The sequence below is a fragment of the Aulonocara sp. 'chitande type north' Nkhata Bay genome, linkage group LG15, assembly GCF_057382095.1.
Source record: "Aulonocara sp. 'chitande type north' Nkhata Bay isolate Kocher_YH1m ecotype deep benthic linkage group LG15, A_spYH_male_GT1.1, whole genome shotgun sequence".
Classification (NCBI taxonomy): domain Eukaryota; kingdom Metazoa; phylum Chordata; class Actinopteri; order Cichliformes; family Cichlidae; genus Aulonocara; species Aulonocara sp. 'chitande type north' Nkhata Bay.
The window spans coordinates 16,471,038-16,490,790 of NC_141358.1; the positions used below are offsets into that span (position 1 = coordinate 16,471,038).

Here is a 19,753-nt window from a genome sequence, read left to right on the forward strand (position 1 = left end):
CCAATACTTCCCCGTATTCATGGGTTTTTCAGTAGATTTACTACTTTAGTGCAATCTGCCAGTTTACTTTTCTCATTTCAGTGCCTGATACAAAGGCTCCGAAACTTTGTGCATTACTTCTGAAGTTGCTTCTTTTCTCCGACAAGTCCATGGTGGAGAGTCCCAGTATTTAAGCCCTATCTGGGACTGTCCACCAATTGCTCTTAGAACTGAAGAAGCTTTTTGGGTGAGAGGGGAAACATCTTCAAGGAAACTTAAAGAAGTCCAGATGCTTTTCTTTCCAAGCTCCTCAGACTACGATGACCTGGATGACTGAGAACCTTCACAGACATATTCTCTGACCTCTCCTTTCTGCCACTCTGCCATAGGTGCAACACATAGAGATAGGCAACCATTCACACTCACACCTACAGCCAACAAATTCATTAGTTAACCTAACAAGCATGTCTTTGGAAGCCACACAGGTATACTCCACACAGAAAAGCAAATTCAAACCCATTACTTTCTTACTTTCTTTGAGCTTATCAGTGTCATTATATCATCATATATCATATATCATCTTCAAGCTGTGTCCTTTGAACAAATAGGATAGTCCCTTCCCTGCATGAGGATTTATGACAGCTATAATTAACTGACTAAGTATAACTGATAATAACAGAGAAAGACAGCTTACTGTAAGCTGAGAGAGCAGGCAGGAAAGAAAGCCATACAGAAGATAAATGAAAACAACATTAAAAAATAAGATGCTTCAGCAGCTGCTTCTGATCTCTCTGCTGGGTCTCACGTGGACATCAGGTCTCCACTGTTACTATAGCTCAATCTAATGCTCATGTTTCATGTTTGTTATGATGATGTTTTGTTTCAATTTGACAAATTATAAATATATATTTTGAAAAGGTTCTGCATGAAATGTAGGAATTATGTACGATTTACCTAAAGTAAATTTTGCAGAAGTCAGGTGTTAAAATAAGCTATTTTTAACTCAGTCTGTTAATACTAACATTACTACTTGTACTATTTATTTGCTTATTTTGGAGGTTTAGTTGAAATTATTGGATTTTGATGTATATTTGCTGCTATAGTTATTTATATAGTTACTATAGTTGTTAAAAAAATAATTTAAGTAAAATTAAAATATTCAGTATATGACTGTCCAGTTGGTAAGAGTGATAGCAATACAGGAAGAAGATGTTTGTGTTTGTTGTGCTCCTCTTTTCCAACCAAGAGTGGATTTGAGCCAAGTCTGCAATTGAATAAAGAGTAATACTTTTGCCAAAAATGCTCCTCAGGGCCTTGAACTTCTGTACTTTGAAGCATTTTTATCATTTGTTATCTCTTCACGTTTTCTAGCAGTCGGACTGCCGTGCTCTCAGATGATCCCTTCGCAGGAGCCTCCTTCAACTGGTAAATTAGACAATCATATGGTTTTATGAACAGCCTTCGAGGAGAACAAAGCTCTACAGCTGACACTATAATACTGATCTTTATGATAAACTACAACTCAGCCATGAAGTGTCTGACCACGCAAAAGTACAGAGCAGGGTCGGTGAGTGCTGAGGTACATAGTGCATAAAGCTCTGCTGACTCATTACTGTAGTCCTAAACATCCTCTTGCATTAACAACAACAACACAAAAGCTGCACTGGGAGATCGATGTAGGTGTAATGATTAAGTCTGAGTAGAACGTTTAGCATGATTACTAGATTTGATAGTTTTAGTAAACTTTCCTGTTATCACACTTTTTAAAACTTTTACTGGGATATAAATAAATGTAGGTTATAATAAATGTATATATATAAATAAATAAAACAACTTCCCTGCTGCACACACTAATGTAACACCATCATGGGACGATCGTGGCTCAAGAGTTGGGAGTTTGCCTTGTAATCGGAAGATTGCCGGTTCGAGCCCCAGCTTGGACGGTCTTGGTCGTTGTGTCCTTGCCTACTGGTGGTGGTCAGAGGTCCCGGTGGCGCCAGTGTCCAGCAGCCTCGCCTCTGTCTGTGGCTACAATGTAGCTTGCCATCACCAGTGTGTGAATGGGTGGATGACTGGTTGTGTGAAGCGCTTTGGGGTCCTAGGGACTAGTAAAGTGCTATATACAAATACAGGCCATTTACCATTCATACCTTTACCCAGATTTGGTAACTAGGCTAATCAGCTGCATCATTTTATTTTTTGCAATTTTTTCAGTTAATGTTGTTAGGCCCTCAGATGTGGGTCTGCTTTCCGCCATTGGACTTCACATGTGCAGGTGAGCACAGTTTACTGTTCAGCTGTGATAGCACAGTGAAAACCTACACAAAATTAGAAATTCACACTTTGGTCCTTTTCTACAGCACTGAGCTGTCCTCAGTTGTATCAAGACTTAGAGGTAAGTATATATCTTTAACAGCTTCTGACATTATATGTGTACCTAATAAAGTCGCTGTTGTTTTTCTGGGCTTCCCGTGGGACATAATGTGAGAGCTTCAATGTGTTCAAGTGTCTCTGGGATAATATAAAAGTAACCAAATGGCTTGATCCAAGCTTTACCCTCACTAGAATTACAGCACCTTACTAAATACACTCATGTCACGAGGCTAATAATTTTTTCCTGTTATACCACAGTGCTTTATCTATACAGCACTGATATGGACACAACGTGATAGTTACTGTTACAAAAACACTGCTATCATGTTCACGTCAACTTGGCAGGGCAAATTAATTTTTATGATTAATCTGCAGTCAGAAAGCTTAAACCTAAACTAGTTTTAACAGCCACACAGAATAAAACAAAGATACTGTACTGTGATTGAAGGTGAGCAGTAAACTCTTGCGTTTAAGAGATTTAGGATAGTAAATATTGGCCTCTTTTTCAATCTTTCTACTCTTGGGCCTGTATGATATTTTAATACATAGATATTATCTAATATGCCCATCTAAGACACATAGTTCTAGCTGTGAGCACAGATTTTTCAGCCCACATGTTGTTCAAACTTTCTGTTTATGAGAGGCAGCCATTTAGAAAGGAAGTTGGCTTAAAGGCAGAAGAGTTTAAAAAGTGTTTCAGCTCTTGTAGCTCTAGTTCAGTTCAATTTAATAGAAATGAATTTATCTAGCACTAACACACAGCCACTTCAAAGTGATCTACTGCAATAAGGCCCAGTACAGGGGACACAATTCTGCTTTTAGAGCTTATTTTGAACTGTGAATCATGCAAAGCTACCCTATGAGTTCAAGAGTGAAAATAGGGTAAAAATAAGTGCTAATGTTAAACTTGTGTTACCTTCTCTCAACCAGAGCTGATGGTTCTGTTCAATCCTGAACTGATTAGTCACCTCTCAGAGGAAACAAACCTTTACACCTCTCAGCCTATACAACACAGGTACAGTGTGTACTTTTTGGCTCATGAGGAAAAGCTATGATTGCATATGATGGCTTAACTCCTTCATGTTATTTTATTTTTGTAGCACTCTGGTGGATCAGGCAAAGAAACTGTCCCTCTATCTACAGAACAGTCAGGTATATTCTTGCATTTTCCAACCTTAAGGATAAAATTTGATTTTATGCTTTCCATGGTGAATCAAGAAGATATAGCTTATTTGGAAATGAGGGAAATATTAAATATTCACAATAAAAGTATTCTAACCAACCTTCTCAGAAAAAATATATATAATTCAGTGTTTGTTAAAAAAAACACACACCAGAAAACAAAATATATTCTCTCATTATTGATTTAATTATTAAAAACGGGAAATTTTGCAGAACTATATGTTTGAACAGGTGTTGTTTTAACCTGCTGTGCCCTGAGAAAAATATCTAAAGATCATACTTGCCATACAATTTACTAAACATGTACCAGTGCATGGTGTTTCTTACAGGTTCAAATTAAAATTATTTCAAGTTCAAAAGTAACCAGCAGTGACTTCACCCCCAACAGGCTCCCAATGTGAATCGGGACTGGAAGTTGGTGCTTCTCTTTGTTCAGCTGGATCAGTTTTGTGCCTGTGAGGACCAGCAGGTAAACAGTGAAAGACCTTACTGAGGTTCCTTAATCTTCAAGAGCTCAATGCCCAGAGTCCAAATCCCTTGTTATTCATGTTTTATAGACTTTGTTGCCTTAATACTGTAGTTACACAGCCCAAACTATCAATTCTTATCAGTTTCAGACTTGCACTATCCCAACTTTCCTTCATATATGCAAATAAAATTTGTTCTGTAGATATGTTGTCACTGTTGCTATTGCAAAGGTTGCCTTCTATAGCGTTTTTTGGCTACTTAGCATTTCCTATAATTTGATTCACATAACACATTAAAGTATTAGCCGACAACCAAACAAACAAGTGACTGTACTGGTGACTCTCTTGTTGTAAAAAAGTAGCATTAAAGTCACTAGGAGTTCATGGAGTCTGTTGTGTTTGTACTGCAGGTCTCATCAATTATCGCGGCAGTGGTCAAAGAGGTGGATAAGGCTCTGCAGTTGCTGCATTCTCGGGTATGTTTCATATTGTACGCAGGAAGCGATTTTACTTACAATGTGTTCATAAAATTTGCAAAAACTGTGCTACAGCTCAAACGGACCATTGTCAGTGTTGCATTATGGGATGGAGAGCATGACACTATGCAGAGCAAGTAAGTTCACTTTTTCTTCCCTGACCTTTAGAGAATGACATCAAAACAGATGGCGTGCATGTGTTGAAGATGTAAAAGGAATTAAGATCTTTTTTTCCCAGGAAAATAAATTAATTAGATGACATGATGATAAGTCAGTGTGGCAATACAAAATGTCACTGCTGTCAAGTTAGAGAATGTTATGTTCTTAACCCGTTTACTTGTTTCCTTTAATAGTTTTATTTTCATTTTTTAATTATTCACTGTTGGGGTAGATTGTTTTCCTTTAAACAGGAGGATCCATATTAAGTTTTAATGAGTAAATGTGTTTTACTGACAGATCAGGCCAGTGTTTGGAAACATACAGTGAAGGGGAGCTCAGGCTCCTGAGAGCCGTGCTGACTCAGTCTCTGCAGGTTTGTCCTTATTTCATGTTCAAATAGTGTTTGGATTTGCTTGAGGGTATAGCTAACCTCTTGCTGATAAATGTTGTTCCTAAACTCCCTTTTTCCAGGAATCTTTGGATGAGCTGTTGGTACAGAAACACTGGTACAGTGACAGAAAAGACTTCACTGTTACCCTTCAGGATATACCTTTCATCACAGACCCATCATTTATTGCTGTGAGTTAAATTCAGATCATATCATCCTTTTATTCTCCTATAAATCCTTTCAATTGCACTATTTTGCAAACCCAAATCTTTATTAGTGCCTTAGTCACACCTGCAGTTTACTGTGATCATTTCTGTCATCAAAAAAAAAATGCTAGAGCCTATGCTGACACATTTTTACCGGGCAAAACCCGAACATTTTTATTGTGATTGAAGAAATTCACCCAACCTTTCTCTTTATAAGGCTTGAGAGAGCAAAAATTTATTAAATAGTGACCTATTTAACTTTTCTTCATCCATTTTGTTGCAACAGCAGTTGGTCAAATTGAACATGAAGTCAACTTCCTTTTCTAACAGTTTTTTTTTGTGGATGTGTATCTGTGAGGAGCACTTTAACATTAGCTTCTGAATATACAAGCCCCAGCCACTATCTCTTTAGACCTTCTGTTTATGAAGGGAAGCCAATCAGAAAGGTTAAAGGGATGTGATAGGGAGCTAAAACAGTTAGTGTAGTAAAACTAAAGGGCTTCAAGAAGGCCCATCAGGGTGATATTAAATCGAGTGTTGTAGTCTATTTGTATGCATTATATAAAAACTACTTTCAGGTGCTCCCTACGTCACAAGGGATCACCACAGCAGGTAGTTCGCACAGTGGTTTAGCAGGCGTTTTTATGCAGGATACTCTTCCTGATTAAGTCCCACAGGGATTTGTGTCTCATCCCAGCATCTGTGAAAATCGACTCCCAAAGAGTACAAAGACTTTATCTTCTCGGTAGATGATATTAAATGTCTGTGTTTATCTTCCTGAACTGAACTGAAGATATTTTTTATGCACTGTACATTGTCTGTCTTTCTTGCTTTTAACAGAGAGGGAAGCATCTCACTGAGTCTGAAGCATTACAGCACAAAGATAAACTGTTGGTGCAGATGTGGACAAACCTGGTGAGGCTTGGGACTCTCAAAGTCGAATGCACTGGCACTTTCACACCCAGTTACTCTTCTCGGTATCCCAGACATGAAAACAATGAGCCTTTTGTCTCTTAGCTGCAGGTCACAGTTGCCCAATATGAACCAGAGGACAATGGTAAGATCTTCACATTGCCATGTCCAAGCGAGGTGAGTAATTTTACAGAAAACCCACTTACATATATGGTAATCACATTAGACACACTGTATTTACAGATGATGATTCTGTGCAGCATATTCCTCCTCCTTATCTGTCTCCCTCCCTTAGGAACGACCCTACCTGAGGACAGAAGGAAACTCTCCGTCATATCACCACAGCAATAGCTCTCCTCTCCTGGAGCCTGTGAGTTTTGTCTACAGCCAACCCGAACCAGCTTTGGGCCAGCTTTGCACGCTTCCTGTCAATTTCTGATTGTGCTCTGTGTGACTGCTCAGTTTACAGGGACAGATATGCCCTGTGAGGACTTAAGTCCCTCACCTTCCACACCCACTTCAGGTAAGATGACATTAAAGGCTTTTCTTGAGCACTTAGGTGACCTTAAATTAGCAAAAAAGTAAAACTGATTTTATCCAAGATCTGGCTTTTTATATAACATATTGAAGGTTATTCATTTATTCCCCACTTTAGCACATGGGACTAAAAACTACAAAGTAATACCTCTGACACTGTACAAACTTCAAGTCACAATCTAAGATGCTTTATGATGGAGCTTTGTTTTTGTTGTTTTTTGTGAGATGTCTTGGTTTCCTCAGTCTGTAAAATGTAAAGTGTTCTTTAAATCTGCCCTTTCAAATCATCCTAATAGTACCTCCCAGTACATTGATACTAGTATACAATATTTGTAGGAAGTTTAATTTTATATATTTTGTATTTATGTGTATTCTAAATACAATATTATTCTACACTTGTCTTATTAATTTTATTTATTATTCTGACCATTTCTTCTGTTTTTTGCAGTCCACAAACTCAGACCTGGAGACGTCAAAGTTGTTGCTGCTGTTGGCGATTCGTTGACAGTGAGTCATTCTTATCAACTTCTCGTTATTTAGAATTGAATAAGTTGATCCTAAAAGTTTTTAAAACCTGCTGTTTTTCAGGCAGGCAATGGCATTGCATCCAGGCCATCTGATATCCTGGATGTCTTGCGTCAATACAGAGGTTTATCCTGGAGGTGAGTCAGGACTCTTCAGGTATCCCTTAATGTTGCAGCAAAATACTACTATTAAACTTCCTGGGCTAGTGTGTCACATCATTCATGTATTTAACTTCATGTCTATTTCCCAGCATTGGTGGAGATGAAAACCTGACTAGCGTCACCACTCTGCCCAGTGAGTCATTTAGATAACCAAACACATTGCTCAACATTACGTGTGAATTTTTTTTTCCTTGATTGTTATTACTATTCATTGTTGTTCATTATTATTGTTATTACAGACATCTTGAAATATTTCAGCCAAAACCTGACGGGCTACTCTGTTGACACGGGTCAGCAGGACACACCTCAAGCATTCCTTAACCAGGCTGTGGCGGGAGCAAAAAGCCAGTGAGTCCTTTTAGCACAAATACCTGCCTAGAGATTTGTTACAGGTGATACATGAGTGATCAGCTTGTAGAATATGTTTTTCTATACTGAATGAGTACCGCTGTTGTTTTTGCTGTTTAAAAGTTTTGTTGATGTTAATGGTTCAACTTCGATAAAATGACTCTTTAACCATCAAAGAATTGTCTTTTACTGTGTTTTTAGTGATGTACCAACCCAAGTGCGTGCTCTGGTGGAAAGAATGAAGAATGACTCTGTATGTTTAAAGATATTTGATCTTTAACAATATTTTTACTTACCAACTCGATAGATCTATCTATCTATCTATCTATCTATCTATCTATCTATCTATCTATCTATCTATCTATCTATCTATCTATCTATCTATCTATCTATCTATCTATCTATCTATCTATCTATCTATCTATCTATCTTCACATTTGTGCATGTTGCAGAGGATCAACTTTGAATCAGACTGGAAGGTGATCACCTTTTTCATTGGAGGAAATGACCTGTGTGAGCACTGCTACAACTCTGTAAGTACTGGCATGTAGTAAGAACTCATAGGTCATTTTTAAAGAGCCAAAACGGTCACCAAACCCAAAAATGTTATATCTTGGTTTGCAGCTACGTTACTCTACAGAAAATTATGTTCGCAATGTCCGAGAAAGCCTGGATTATCTTCACAAGGAGGTAAAATCATCAGGCAGGCTGTCACATTTATATAGATGCAGTATGTATGCTGGTCCTGGTCAGTGTTAGCATTAGTATTAACTTAGCTAATGTCTGATAGGTGCCTCGGGCTCTGGTGAACTTAGTAGAGCCTCTGCAGATAACACAACTAAGAGAAATGCACAAAGATCCCTCACTTAAATGCCCAACCTGGCTGGTGAAGTGAGTATCACTTTTTTGTATTATGAGATATAAAAAAAATATGTAGGTAATGCATTGCTCAGTTGCTCTTTTTATCGTCCACAGTTATCATTTCATAAATAATCTGAAACTGTTGTGTAACCCCTTGTTATCTCTCCAGGATTATGTGTCCTTGCGTTATTTTGCCAAAGTCCAACTCTGAGGCTCTTCAAATGTTGGAAGACCTGAACAGAAGCTATCAGGTAGAAAAGTCCAGAAAAAGGAAATCTCATTAAAAAAGGAGCCCTAAAGTCAGTCCCCATTGATCGTCATTGTTTTCTCTATATTTCAGCGAGCATTACATGAACTCGTGGAGTCCGGCCGGTATGACACTCGCTCAGACTTCACTGTGGTTATCCAGCCTTTTTTCAGAGACATCATTTTCCCCAGGCTGCCGGTCAGTAATAAAGCACAGAGCACAGGATTTACGGGTGTTTATCCACAGTTCACCTTATCCAGTATGTAACAACATGGCCCCTGCAGCAGTACACAAGGATTTTGTCGTTATTCCACTATAAAACCACTGAATCAATGGCTTCCACAGAATCTGTTCAAGCAATTCTGTAAATTATTCTGCAAAGCATAAGGTCTAATTTTGATTACCTTAAATCATCAACAAAAGATGTCAAATTTTAAATACTAGCTAACAAGAGAAAGGACTATTGAATTTCTGTAGAAATTCTTGTGAGAAATTGTTTGTGTCACGGCGAGTGGGGTGAGCCGTGTGGAGATAATAAAGGAGGATCCAATCGCAGGCACTTGTAAAGGTGTGAAGGTGGTTTATTGAAAATAAAGTACAAAATAGTAAAACGGCAAATGGGACTGCAGACTATCTAAACTGAGAACAACTAAACTACAAAACACGAACCAGAACACGAACATGTACATGAACATGAACATGAACATGAACGACGACGACGACGACGATGGACAGCAGGGAGAACACACAGATGAAACACGGTGGATACACAGACGGACCAGCAACTACTACAACAGAAGACCCGACTTAAATACACTCAGAGAAACACAGGGAGATTACACACAGGTGGGGGACACAGCTGGAAGTAATTAACGAGATGAGACAAGGGAAGTAAAACAATACACTCACATTAGAAGCAGACCTTCACAATAAAACAGGAAACACGAAATCACTACACAAAGACACAAACTCAACACTGAGAGGTAGACAGAAAATAACACATGGAACTCAAACTATACATGAGACAACAAATCCTTAACCACGAATAAACAGAAACATACTAAATATACTTGTGATTGATTGATTGATTGACTGATACTATTCCAAAGTTAAAAATCCACCTCTAAAGGTCACTCTATTCTGTCTGGTTTCAGTGGTTTGATTTAATCTGTATAATGATCGTGTCTTTATGTGATCTTTATCATTTTAGAGTGGATTGCTCCTTAGAACAGTTCAGATTGTGTATTTTAAAAGTACATTTCTCAAAATGACAAATTGCTCCCTTAACGATTAAGGTCAATGTTAAATCCTAAGTTCTTACAAAAACAGCTTTATTGACATTTTAAAAAGAAAAGAAAATACTGCAGATTCTTTCTTTTGTTTCTTTTGTTTGTTTTTGTATTTTGAAAGATCTCCTGGTCCTGATCAGATATCTAACACAGTAGTTATATTCTGACCGATGCAAGTAGTCCAAAAATCTTAACATTTACATATTTATTGTGCGTTTTTCTCAGGATGGCCGCCCTGATCGCTCTTTTTTTAGTGCTGACTGCTTCCACGTCAGCCAGAAGGCCCAGACCATGATGGCTCGCTCCCTTTGGAACAACATGGTAAATATATGGCAAACAAAAGGGACTCTTTTTGTAAAACACTTATTCTGACCCGTATATATTTTTGCTATTTGATACTTTTATTACTACAAAAGCAACATAATATGACATGAGTATTTGATTCCGACTGAACATGTGTTTGTCAAGCACCAATAAAGACGTAGTTGCCACACTTCAGCTGTTTCATGTGCTTCTAATTGTGCCACATCAGCAAGGATTTTTATATTTCTTTTGACATCTCTGCCTGTGCCACTGAAGAGCCTCAGTGGGGTCAGCCATCACAAACAGCAGCACTTACCTTCTTTCGTAAACAAAAAGAGGCTGTTACAGTATTTTGCACACATGCCATTTTGCTGTTGACTGCATTATTAATGACTGTTGGGGATGTTGTTCTGCTTCATGAAAATATTAATAAGTGGGTCACTGCATGGAAAACAACAGTGTTTCACCCCCCCACCCAGAATCAGAACATTATATAATAACTGTATTATATCTAATGGAACTAGTACTATGGAAATTTTCTGAATTACAGGCTTTCAAAGTACTTAGTGGTGGGTAAAAACCACTATGTGCTCCCTCAACAATGCCATTATAGCTACTGATGCTATGTGTAAAAGGCAGGAACACTGTAAATATCAGCTGATAAAACTACATTACTAGTATGAGTAGCTGAGCTTATAAAGAATAATATATATTTTCTGTACCCTTGAGACACAAGGATATAAGAATTTATACCGACTAACAAAACTGTATCTGTTAGACGTAATCTTGACTATTTAACAGACTGTTAAACTTCCACTGACTTATTGGTACTGAACATTATCCTAACATGATTATAAACACTATAAAGCTTATTTGCTCTAATCATTATACTTAACATGCTGTGTGCACAAATCACTTTTTTTTTTTTACTCTCAAAGTTGGAGCCACTGGGCAACAAGACTTCTTTACAGGACTTTTCTGTATCCACTGGCCTGAAATGCCCAAGTAAGGTAGGAGACAAGTCAACATGTCTTTGTAAATCCTCGTTGGAAAAATTGCTATTCAAACTTAGCTTAGATTACAAATGTTGTGGTTTCTTTGTCTAGACTCTAGCCTCTATAGATACGCATCTCTTTGTAATCACTATACATCACATTTAATTTAAGTTCTTTTTATCCCCAGACTTCACTTTATATTCGGACCTACAACAACAGCAATTACATCTATTCCAGTCCCTCCCCAACACCTCAGCCTAATACAGTGAGTATCTAACTTCCAGGTTTTTAAGGTCTTTATCCAAAAAAGAAAACCAGCAACTTCTATCACGATTAAAATTGTTTAAGAGCCAAAGACCTGAATGGGCCATTAAAATTAGCAACCTACCTATTATCAACCTACCAAGTGTCAATCAGAGCTTTTGAACCACCCAACTTCTGTCATTTATCTGGGTTAAAGTTACTAGGACAGAAGTCTAAGCAGAAGTGTCCAGACCTCTCTCCCCCTAGCTACCTCGTCTACCTCATTCAGGTGTTAGCTGTTCCCAAGCTAGCCATCTTTCCTGTGTGTTCTGGTTCTCTCCTGGGGCCTTCTCCTGACAGGACATACCCAAAAACACTCCCCTTGGAGGCTTAAAGGAGGAATGGTCAGTTGCCTGAATGAACTCATATGCCTCCTTTCGATGTGTAGTGGTGTGGACTGAAATAGTAGTAGGCTCTGCTCTGAGCTCTTTTTGAATGACTGAGCTCCTCACCCTGGAAGATCATTTCGACTGCTTGACCTAAAGCTCATCTTTTGGTCAACATACAAAGCTTGTGATTGTCATAAATGCCAGGGCTTGTCTCAAAGCACACATTCAAATTACACACAACATTAAAGCTATAAGATTGTTTAAACCCTAGTAAACAGACTCCCTTTTTTTTAGGGTTTGGGCTTTTTTAGTCATGCACCAGAGTCTGTTGGGTCTCAGAGGAAGCTCAGAACTGCTTAACACTTATCTAGATAACTAAAATAGATGCCAGTAATGAGCAGCCCGAGGGCTTATGATGGTTTATCTTGTGCCAGGGACTTGGGTTAGACATGTGGATATTTTGGAATTGGTTTCCAGTATTCTCCTTATTTTTAATTATTTCTATAATTCAGCTAGTATCTCTTATTATTGTTACAAGCTTTATGCACTTTTGTTGTGTATGTGTATTTCCCTCATTTACAAATGCTTGCTTCAAGGCCGAATAAAGCAGTGATTCTCCAGATCTTAGCCCCAATGATAGAAAACCACTAAAATCTAATTAATGTCTGCTTATTTTCTTTGGGTAAGCATTAGATAGAAACCGGTGCAATGCTTGGGCAGACTTTCCATTTTTAAAGGTTAAAAGACACAAATATTGTTTTTAAGAAATGTTATTATACTGATGCTTCACGAAAGCTAAATGTTCTGATTAATGAGGTCTGATTAAAATATTTTTGGTATTTATTCTTTCAGAACTGGGGAAGTGACTTTTCCTGTGTAAATATTGGACCATCTGACACTGTGCCAACTTCAGGTAAGATGGACACCCACATACACACAGACACACACACAAGACGTGTCCACTATCATCCACTTAATGCAATCCCAATTTCAAAAAGCTGGATAGATTTTGGAACCAGGGAACTTAAAAGCCAAAAACTTTAAGCTAAAGTACCAAACTTTGCAAGAACTAAAACTATGATAACCTATAAGGCTAAACTAAAATTCAATTTTATTTATATAGTGTCAAATCACCATAACAGTTGCCTCAAGGTGCTTTATATTGTATTGTAAAGACCCAACAATAAAAGACCCACTAAAATGTAAGACATAAATGTGTCACTCCATCAACACACAGAGCTATCACACATTTGTTGGTTTTGTTCTTAAGATGAATTATTCTTAAATGAAGACATTGATTTGACACAAGTAAAAATATGGTTGATTATATTTATTGTTAGTTAAGAATAAGTTAAGGGAGGGTGAACAAAGAAAAGAAAAATGATGAGGAAGGGAGGGGAGAAAGAAAAAATGGGGAGTGATGGAGAGGTGGTAGGAGAGAAAGGGAGAAGAGGGGAGGTGAAAAGAAAGGGATATAAAGGAGGAAAGAGAAAGGAGGAGAGAAACTCCCAACAATCCCCTCTGAGCAAGCACAAGGCGACAGTGGTTAAGAAAAACTCCCTTTAAAGGAGTGATCAAGTGAAGAAGCAGGAGGGTCCCTCCTCCAGAAAAAACAGAAGCGTTTCTTCTTTTTTTGTCTTCTTCAGCAGGCACTGTTCCTGGAGCTCTTTTTTCTGTAGGATGAGGGTTTTCAGTTCTTTGATTGTTACTGCCATTTCCTCCTCAAGTTTCTTGCATTTTTTCTCCAGTTCTTCTAATTTTGCTTGTTTTTCTTCAAGCTTTTCCTTCAGATCTTTAGATGCCTCCTGTAATAGCTTTGCTTCTTACATGTCTGTATTCCTCTGTTGTACTTTGTTGTACATGTCTTCTAAGTCGTGATTTCTGCTCTGGATTTCTAGAAGCGTACACTGCAGGTCATCATGTGTTTTCTCCAGTTCTTGCTCTTGAACCTGCATTTCATTGTTTTTGCACTTCAATTTCTTACTAAGTTTTTCGAGCTCTGTGTTTTTCCTGAGCATGCCATTGTTCTTGCACTCCAAGTTATTATTAAGTTCCTTGACCTCTGTGTTCTTTCTCAGCATTTTAATCCATCCTATGCTGCATGCCCGAGCATTGTTTTCTTCAGTTTTTCCTTTTCTCCTTCTAGTAGATATAAATTCCTGCTTTATATTTACATTTAATTAGAAAACATTTATTTACAAAACAAATGACCTTTCTATACCTTGTTCATCTGAGAAACGTGCTTTGAACATAGATATTTTATACTGGTGAAATGAACCGAATGGCCGCTATTGACGACATAATAAAACATCCACCAGTAAAAAGTAATTAATACTCTGAGTAGTATTTTTTAACACCAGTACTTTTACTTGTAATTTAGTACAATTTAACCAATGTAACAATACTTGTACTTAAGTACAAATTTTGAGTACCCTTTCAACCCTTTGAATATCCTAGTCCACAAGCTGAGGCCAGCAGACATTAAGGTGGTGGCAGCACTAGGAGACTCTGTGACAGTAAGTGCAATAACATAATTATTCCCCCTTTTTAAGCAGAAAAACAAACTTTCTGCATCTTTAAACTGCTGTGTGGTATATTTGTTTTCATAGACAGGCACTGGTGCTAAAGCAAAGAACATATTTGAGCTCAATACAAAGTATAAAGGAGTATCATGGAGGTATGATATATTCCCATTATACAGGATGCTGACTGTTATAAACCAATGTACTGCTGATTGGCTTTTTTCACGTATATCTTAAAGCATTGGAGGTGATGATACTCTGGACACAGTCACAACACTACCAAGTGAGTTTATGCCACTCGTTGGGCAAAAACCAGTTACTTTATGGGACTGAAATAGCTGTTTCTATGGGGTATCTAAAGTCTTTAGACAATTCTTTCTGTTATACGTATGTCTAATAATCTCTGATTTACTGTTGAAAACATCCAAAAATATAAAGCCTGAAAAGAAATGTTACAGGAATTTGCCTTTTTAAAACAATTTCTGATTTGCTGTTAAAGATTTTGATTTGAAATTGCTATACAACTTAATAATAAAGATTACATGATACCAAACGACATCCAAGTTAAATCATTACCCCACTGTGTACAAGGAGAACGCCACTCTTGCATATTCTCATTACTCATTTATTTGTATTTCCTCAGACATCTTAAGGAAGTTCAACCCCTCTCTGAAAGGCTTTTCCAAAGGTCAGGGGTTATTGCAGAAACACTTCAACATGGCTGAACCTGGAGTTAAGGCATCGTATGTACACCTCAGTGAAACAAACCTTTCACCAACCCTCTTTCATTTTCTGTAATGTGTTAACGGTCTGTGTATTCACTTGTTCACAGAGATATCCCATCACAAGTCCAAGCTCTCATCAAGGCCATAAGAGAAGATACGGTACATGAAAACCGAGTTAGATTTAAAAATGAGTTACATTTAGCAATTTGTTTGTTTTTGATAATCAGTTTTGGTACATGTGCCCCACAGGAGGTGAATTTTGAAAACGACTGGAAACTTGTGACAATATTCATTGGAGGCAATGACCTCTGCAATTACTGCTTTGATCAAGTAAGTGTTCCCCCAAATTACTGCATTGTACACAAACAACAGTTATGGAACAATAACACAACATGTGCTTGACCTCTGTAGAATAATCTATCGCCCAAGAACTACAGCCATAATCTTAAGATCAGCTTGGATATGCTTTACAAAGAGGTAGGTTATATTTAAAATAGTGAACTATACTGTTATCATGAGTTTAACTAAGTTACATTTCTCTCCATGTATCTTTAGGTACCGAGGTTGTTGGTTAATGTCGTGGAGATCATGCAGATAAATCTGTTGAAATCAGTTACGAGGAACACTCTGGGCTGCTCACTAATCCAGAGGTTGGTTTTCTAGTGCGTGTCTTTTCTGACCTTTTCATAGAATGAAACTGGGATTTTACATATGTCATGTAAATCACTTTTTCAAATGTGAACAAATAAATGTTCCTTTGTTTTACAGATGAGATTGTTCGGAGATGATGTTTGCGTTGACTGTATCATTTCGACTGTATTACCATATTTCAATTGGTCAGCTGATAATGTTATTCCTTCTAAGGACAATAAAACACAATATTAAAAGGATTTTTTTCCAGGACCAGCTGTCCCTGTGTCATCAACCCATCAGAAAAGTCTCCAGAGCTTGAGGAGATGAAACGAATCAATCACGAGTACCAGGTCGGGAAGCCGTTTGTTTTAAAATCATTTCAATAACTTCTTTATTTAAAAAAAAATCCTTTCTGTTATATTTCTTTAGTCTGAGCTCCAGTATCTTGTATCTGGAGATCTCTATGACGGAAAAGAAGACTTTGCTGTCGTACTTCAGCCATTTTTACATAATTCCTTCATCCCTAAAATTGGAGTGAGTAACTGAGAAACAAACCAAACACGAATTATCAAATGCACCCATATTGGTACTTTTTTCATTTTTTTCACCAGGAGGGTGAGCCAGATACAAGTTTCTTCTCTGTAGACTGTTTCCACATCAGTGAGCGAGCACATGCTGAGATGGCCATTGGTCTGTGGAATAACATGGTGAGCTGCGGGAAATAATGAACCAAACTGAAGCAGGGTGGTATACTCTATGCAAACTTTTAACTCAGTAAAAAGTATTAACTCCGTGCAAACGTTTCTTTTGGCTTGCCATTTTAAAGATTTCAACTCTTTTTCTTTCTTTCTTACAGTTAGAGCCTATAGGGAGAAAGCAGGCCTACAACAACTTCACATATGACCGCTCCAAAATTCACTGTCCTTCTGAGGTATTTAGGAAGATTTTAGAGAAATTCTACTAATCATGTTGCTACAACTATTTAATAATTAGTTAATTTAATTCCACTTACAATCTATGATTTCAAAAAGAGTTTTTTTATTTAAAAAAATACCAAAAGTATAAAAAAAAGCAAAAAATATTATAAATATATATACATATAAATATAGGGGCCACACCTGTCAGCTAAGACCAGGAAACTGAGGCTACAACTTCCACTGATTCACCAAAACTGGACAACTTGGTGTAAACAGCCTGACAGCAATGTCCTTTTTTTTGTTAATAACAACAGTATAATCATCTTCTGATGGCTGTTTCCAGCAGGACAGTGTGCCATGTGACAGAGCTCAAATAATCTCAAGTTGTTTTTTTTGTTTTTTTTACCATGATAATGAGTTTACTGTACTCAAATGCCTCTAGTCAGCAGATTTCAATCCAAAAGAACACCTTGGGGATGTGGTGTAATGAGATTTTTTTTTTTAACATGGACGTGCAGTTGACAAATTCTGCAGCAACTGTGTGATGCTATCATGCCAATATGGACATGTGAAGATGAATAGGAGAAAATATTTCACAATATGTCAAACGATTTTAAAAATCTAGTGGATTATTCCACAATGTCACCCAAAATTAATTTTTATTTCCAGTGTTTCTCTAAAGTTCAGAAATTCTTACATATAGACAGCTCTTGAGCTTTTAACCATTTTATCTTTCCCATAGGCCAGTTCGTTTATCTTCACAAAGATCAACAGTCTTCCAAGTCCATCAGGAACCACACCTACTCCATTTACAGACTCCACCCACAGTTCCAGCTCTGCGTTAACAGCCCCTGTGCTCAACTGTCCCTCCTCCACCCCTGTGTGGGTGCCTGTCCTTGTGGGAATTGTAGGTTTAGTGGTGGGTTTTGCTGCCTGTTGGATAATTCTGTCTCTCGGTCATCGGCGCAAAAGCAAGGCAGAGAGAAAAGAGCTTGAAATGAAAGGAACAGCTTTTTAATGTTGTCTAAAATCGTGTCAAGAATCAAATCAGTGAGCTGAAATCTGGACAAGACTTCATGATGGAATTTAGGTTTGAAGCCATCTCTCAAATATTTAATTTTACTATTAAAATGTTCTTTAAAAGTGCTAGCAGGTGTGTGAAATGTTTGTAATTACTTTGTATTGCACAGACATTTTGAACTATTCATAATTAAATAAATGTATGAATCCTGACAGTTTGTACATTTCACTCTCATCATACCCATTTTTATTTATTGATGAAATAAAAATGCTACAGTATTTGAGTGCGGTTTGATTCATTTGTTTAAAACAGAGTTGAATTTAGTGTTTTTAAATCTTCTAGTAGTTTTTTTGTCCAACAAGTGAAGCATTAACTTTGTATAAATATGCAAATATTCTCTAGAGAAGAAATCCCACTGGCTCTGGTGATCCCTCTAACCTTTTCATAGCACCCAGCAGCAATTTGATATTTGTGGTTTGGATTTATATAATGAAGTTGCTCAGCTTATCAGTATTGTCATACTGTTATTCATTATCATGCTACTCTCAGGGTGAACTGGAGTAACTTTGAAGATCACTCATTTCTGGCTGCATCTCAGAAAGCGCTCAATTGGGCAAATTAAGAAAATGTAATGTGACTCCCACCTTACTCATTAATGTCAGTAAGCAAATGTTGCACACATGGAAAACTAAGAAGGTGAACTGGAACATATTGATAATGTATAGTATGTCTATATCACATAGATAAACATTATTTATTGGATTTGTTTATGGAAATCACATCTTTTTCTTTTCTTTGATGGAATTTTCTCAATAAAAGACTTGAATAAACTATGATGAAGAGTTTCTCCCAGGGGAAAGTGACTTATTTTCTCTAATCACTTTGGACAGTCCCCTTTCACATCTGAGACAAATATTATGACTTCACACCATGTGCTGAAAGATGCATTAATACAATTTAAGGACAAAAACAGAGAAAAGCGGATAGAAAACAACAATCAGACAAAAGTTGAGATTCCTCCACTGCCTTCTCTCTCAGACATCTCGATACCTCCACAGGTTTGCCACTTTTCATCCTTATCATAGCTCCCCACAATCTCTCCATCTAGCTGTAAACATTTAACTTTAGTAATCACACCATTAAATGGATACGGTCTTATCTATCCGATAGAAAAAAATGCATACAAATAAAGAATAGTAATTCACCCTATCTTTACTGTATGTAAGGTGTCCCTCAGGGTTAAATTCTAGGCCCCCTGTTATTTTCACTTTAATTAAATGACTTGCCCAATGTGTGCAAAATGTGGACACAATTATATATGCTGATGATACGGTAATTTTTACACAAGCCAAAACTGCTGATGATGCAGCCCATCAGCTTTCATTGGCATTACATTATTTTAAAAATGGCTGAATGACTCATGCCTGTGCCTTAACGTTAAAAAGACCGTATCAATGTTTTTTAGTTAGTGTATTTACAAAAAGGGAAAAAACTATTAGTGTAATGGGTCAGTGCAATATCAGGACAGTCAGGGCATGTGTAATACTGGGGTTTGTGCAATATAATTGAGGTGTTTCCTTTACTGTTATCTATATTGTCCTCTGTTGTCCACTCTTCTTGTCATTGTTTGTTCTAATATGATGTGATCACTGTTTTTGTCCTTGTCACATGATCTGTGAATAGTGTCTCTGTATGTTTTTACTAATTTATCTGTAACACCAACCTGCCAGAGAGTCTGCAGATGGAAATGAGCCCAAGCCTATAATCTGGCATATTTACATTTGTTAAAATGTTCATTAATATGTATTGTCCCTCTTTCTAAATAAAAATAAATTAAATTAAATTCTATTAAAATGACCCTCATCCAGATCGCACTGCTTACAGGCATTTTCATA

General features: G+C 37.3%; 1 protein-coding gene across 2 annotated transcripts; it reads left to right on the forward strand.

The window, feature by feature from the left end:
• The first annotated feature begins 685 nt into the window (after nucleotides 1-685).
• Nucleotides 686-18,136, forward strand: LOC147312850 (phospholipase B1, membrane-associated-like). 2 transcript variants are annotated; one of them, XM_086263664.1, is made up of 42 exons: nucleotides 686-795; nucleotides 1,351-1,404; nucleotides 2,194-2,254; nucleotides 2,340-2,374; nucleotides 3,283-3,367; nucleotides 3,453-3,504; nucleotides 3,923-4,003; nucleotides 4,412-4,477; nucleotides 4,553-4,614; nucleotides 4,934-5,009; nucleotides 5,108-5,215; nucleotides 6,071-6,145; nucleotides 6,248-6,319; nucleotides 6,438-6,512; nucleotides 6,605-6,665; nucleotides 7,128-7,186; nucleotides 7,268-7,341; nucleotides 7,455-7,498; nucleotides 7,605-7,713; nucleotides 7,915-7,966; nucleotides 8,166-8,246; nucleotides 8,338-8,403; nucleotides 8,504-8,604; nucleotides 8,744-8,825; nucleotides 8,915-9,019; nucleotides 10,336-10,431; nucleotides 11,352-11,423; nucleotides 11,596-11,673; nucleotides 12,893-12,953; nucleotides 14,498-14,556; nucleotides 14,650-14,717; nucleotides 14,802-14,845; nucleotides 15,206-15,305; nucleotides 15,395-15,446; nucleotides 15,537-15,617; nucleotides 15,699-15,764; nucleotides 15,843-15,937; nucleotides 16,189-16,270; nucleotides 16,350-16,454; nucleotides 16,532-16,627; nucleotides 16,777-16,851; nucleotides 17,580-18,136. In XM_086263664.1, the coding sequence occupies exons 1-42, from the start codon at nucleotides 720-722 to the stop codon at nucleotides 17,853-17,855; spliced, it is 3,318 nt and encodes a 1,105-aa protein (XP_086119790.1). In that variant the 5' UTR covers nucleotides 686-719; the 3' UTR covers nucleotides 17,856-18,136. The 2 variants fall into 2 exon arrangements, with proteins under 2 accessions (XP_086119790.1, XP_086119791.1); XM_086263665.1 differs by having other exon boundaries at nucleotides 688-795; nucleotides 1,354-1,404.
• The last annotated feature ends 1,617 nt before the right edge of the window (nucleotides 18,137-19,753 follow it).

What these genes read in the sequence shown, in the direction of transcription:
- LOC147312850 (XM_086263664.1), top strand. Translation starts at nt 720, where the DNA reads ATGAAAACAACATTAAAAAATAAGATGCTTCAGCAGCTGCTTCTGATC. An exon ending in GAATCAATCACGAGTACCAG is followed by an intron (nt 16,271 to 16,349) that starts GTCGGGAAGCCG and finishes ATATTTCTTTAG; the next exon opens with TCTGAGCTCCAGTATCTTGT. An exon ending in CCTTCATCCCTAAAATTGGA is followed by an intron (nt 16,455 to 16,531) that starts GTGAGTAACTGA and finishes TTTTTTCACCAG; the next exon opens with GAGGGTGAGCCAGATACAAG.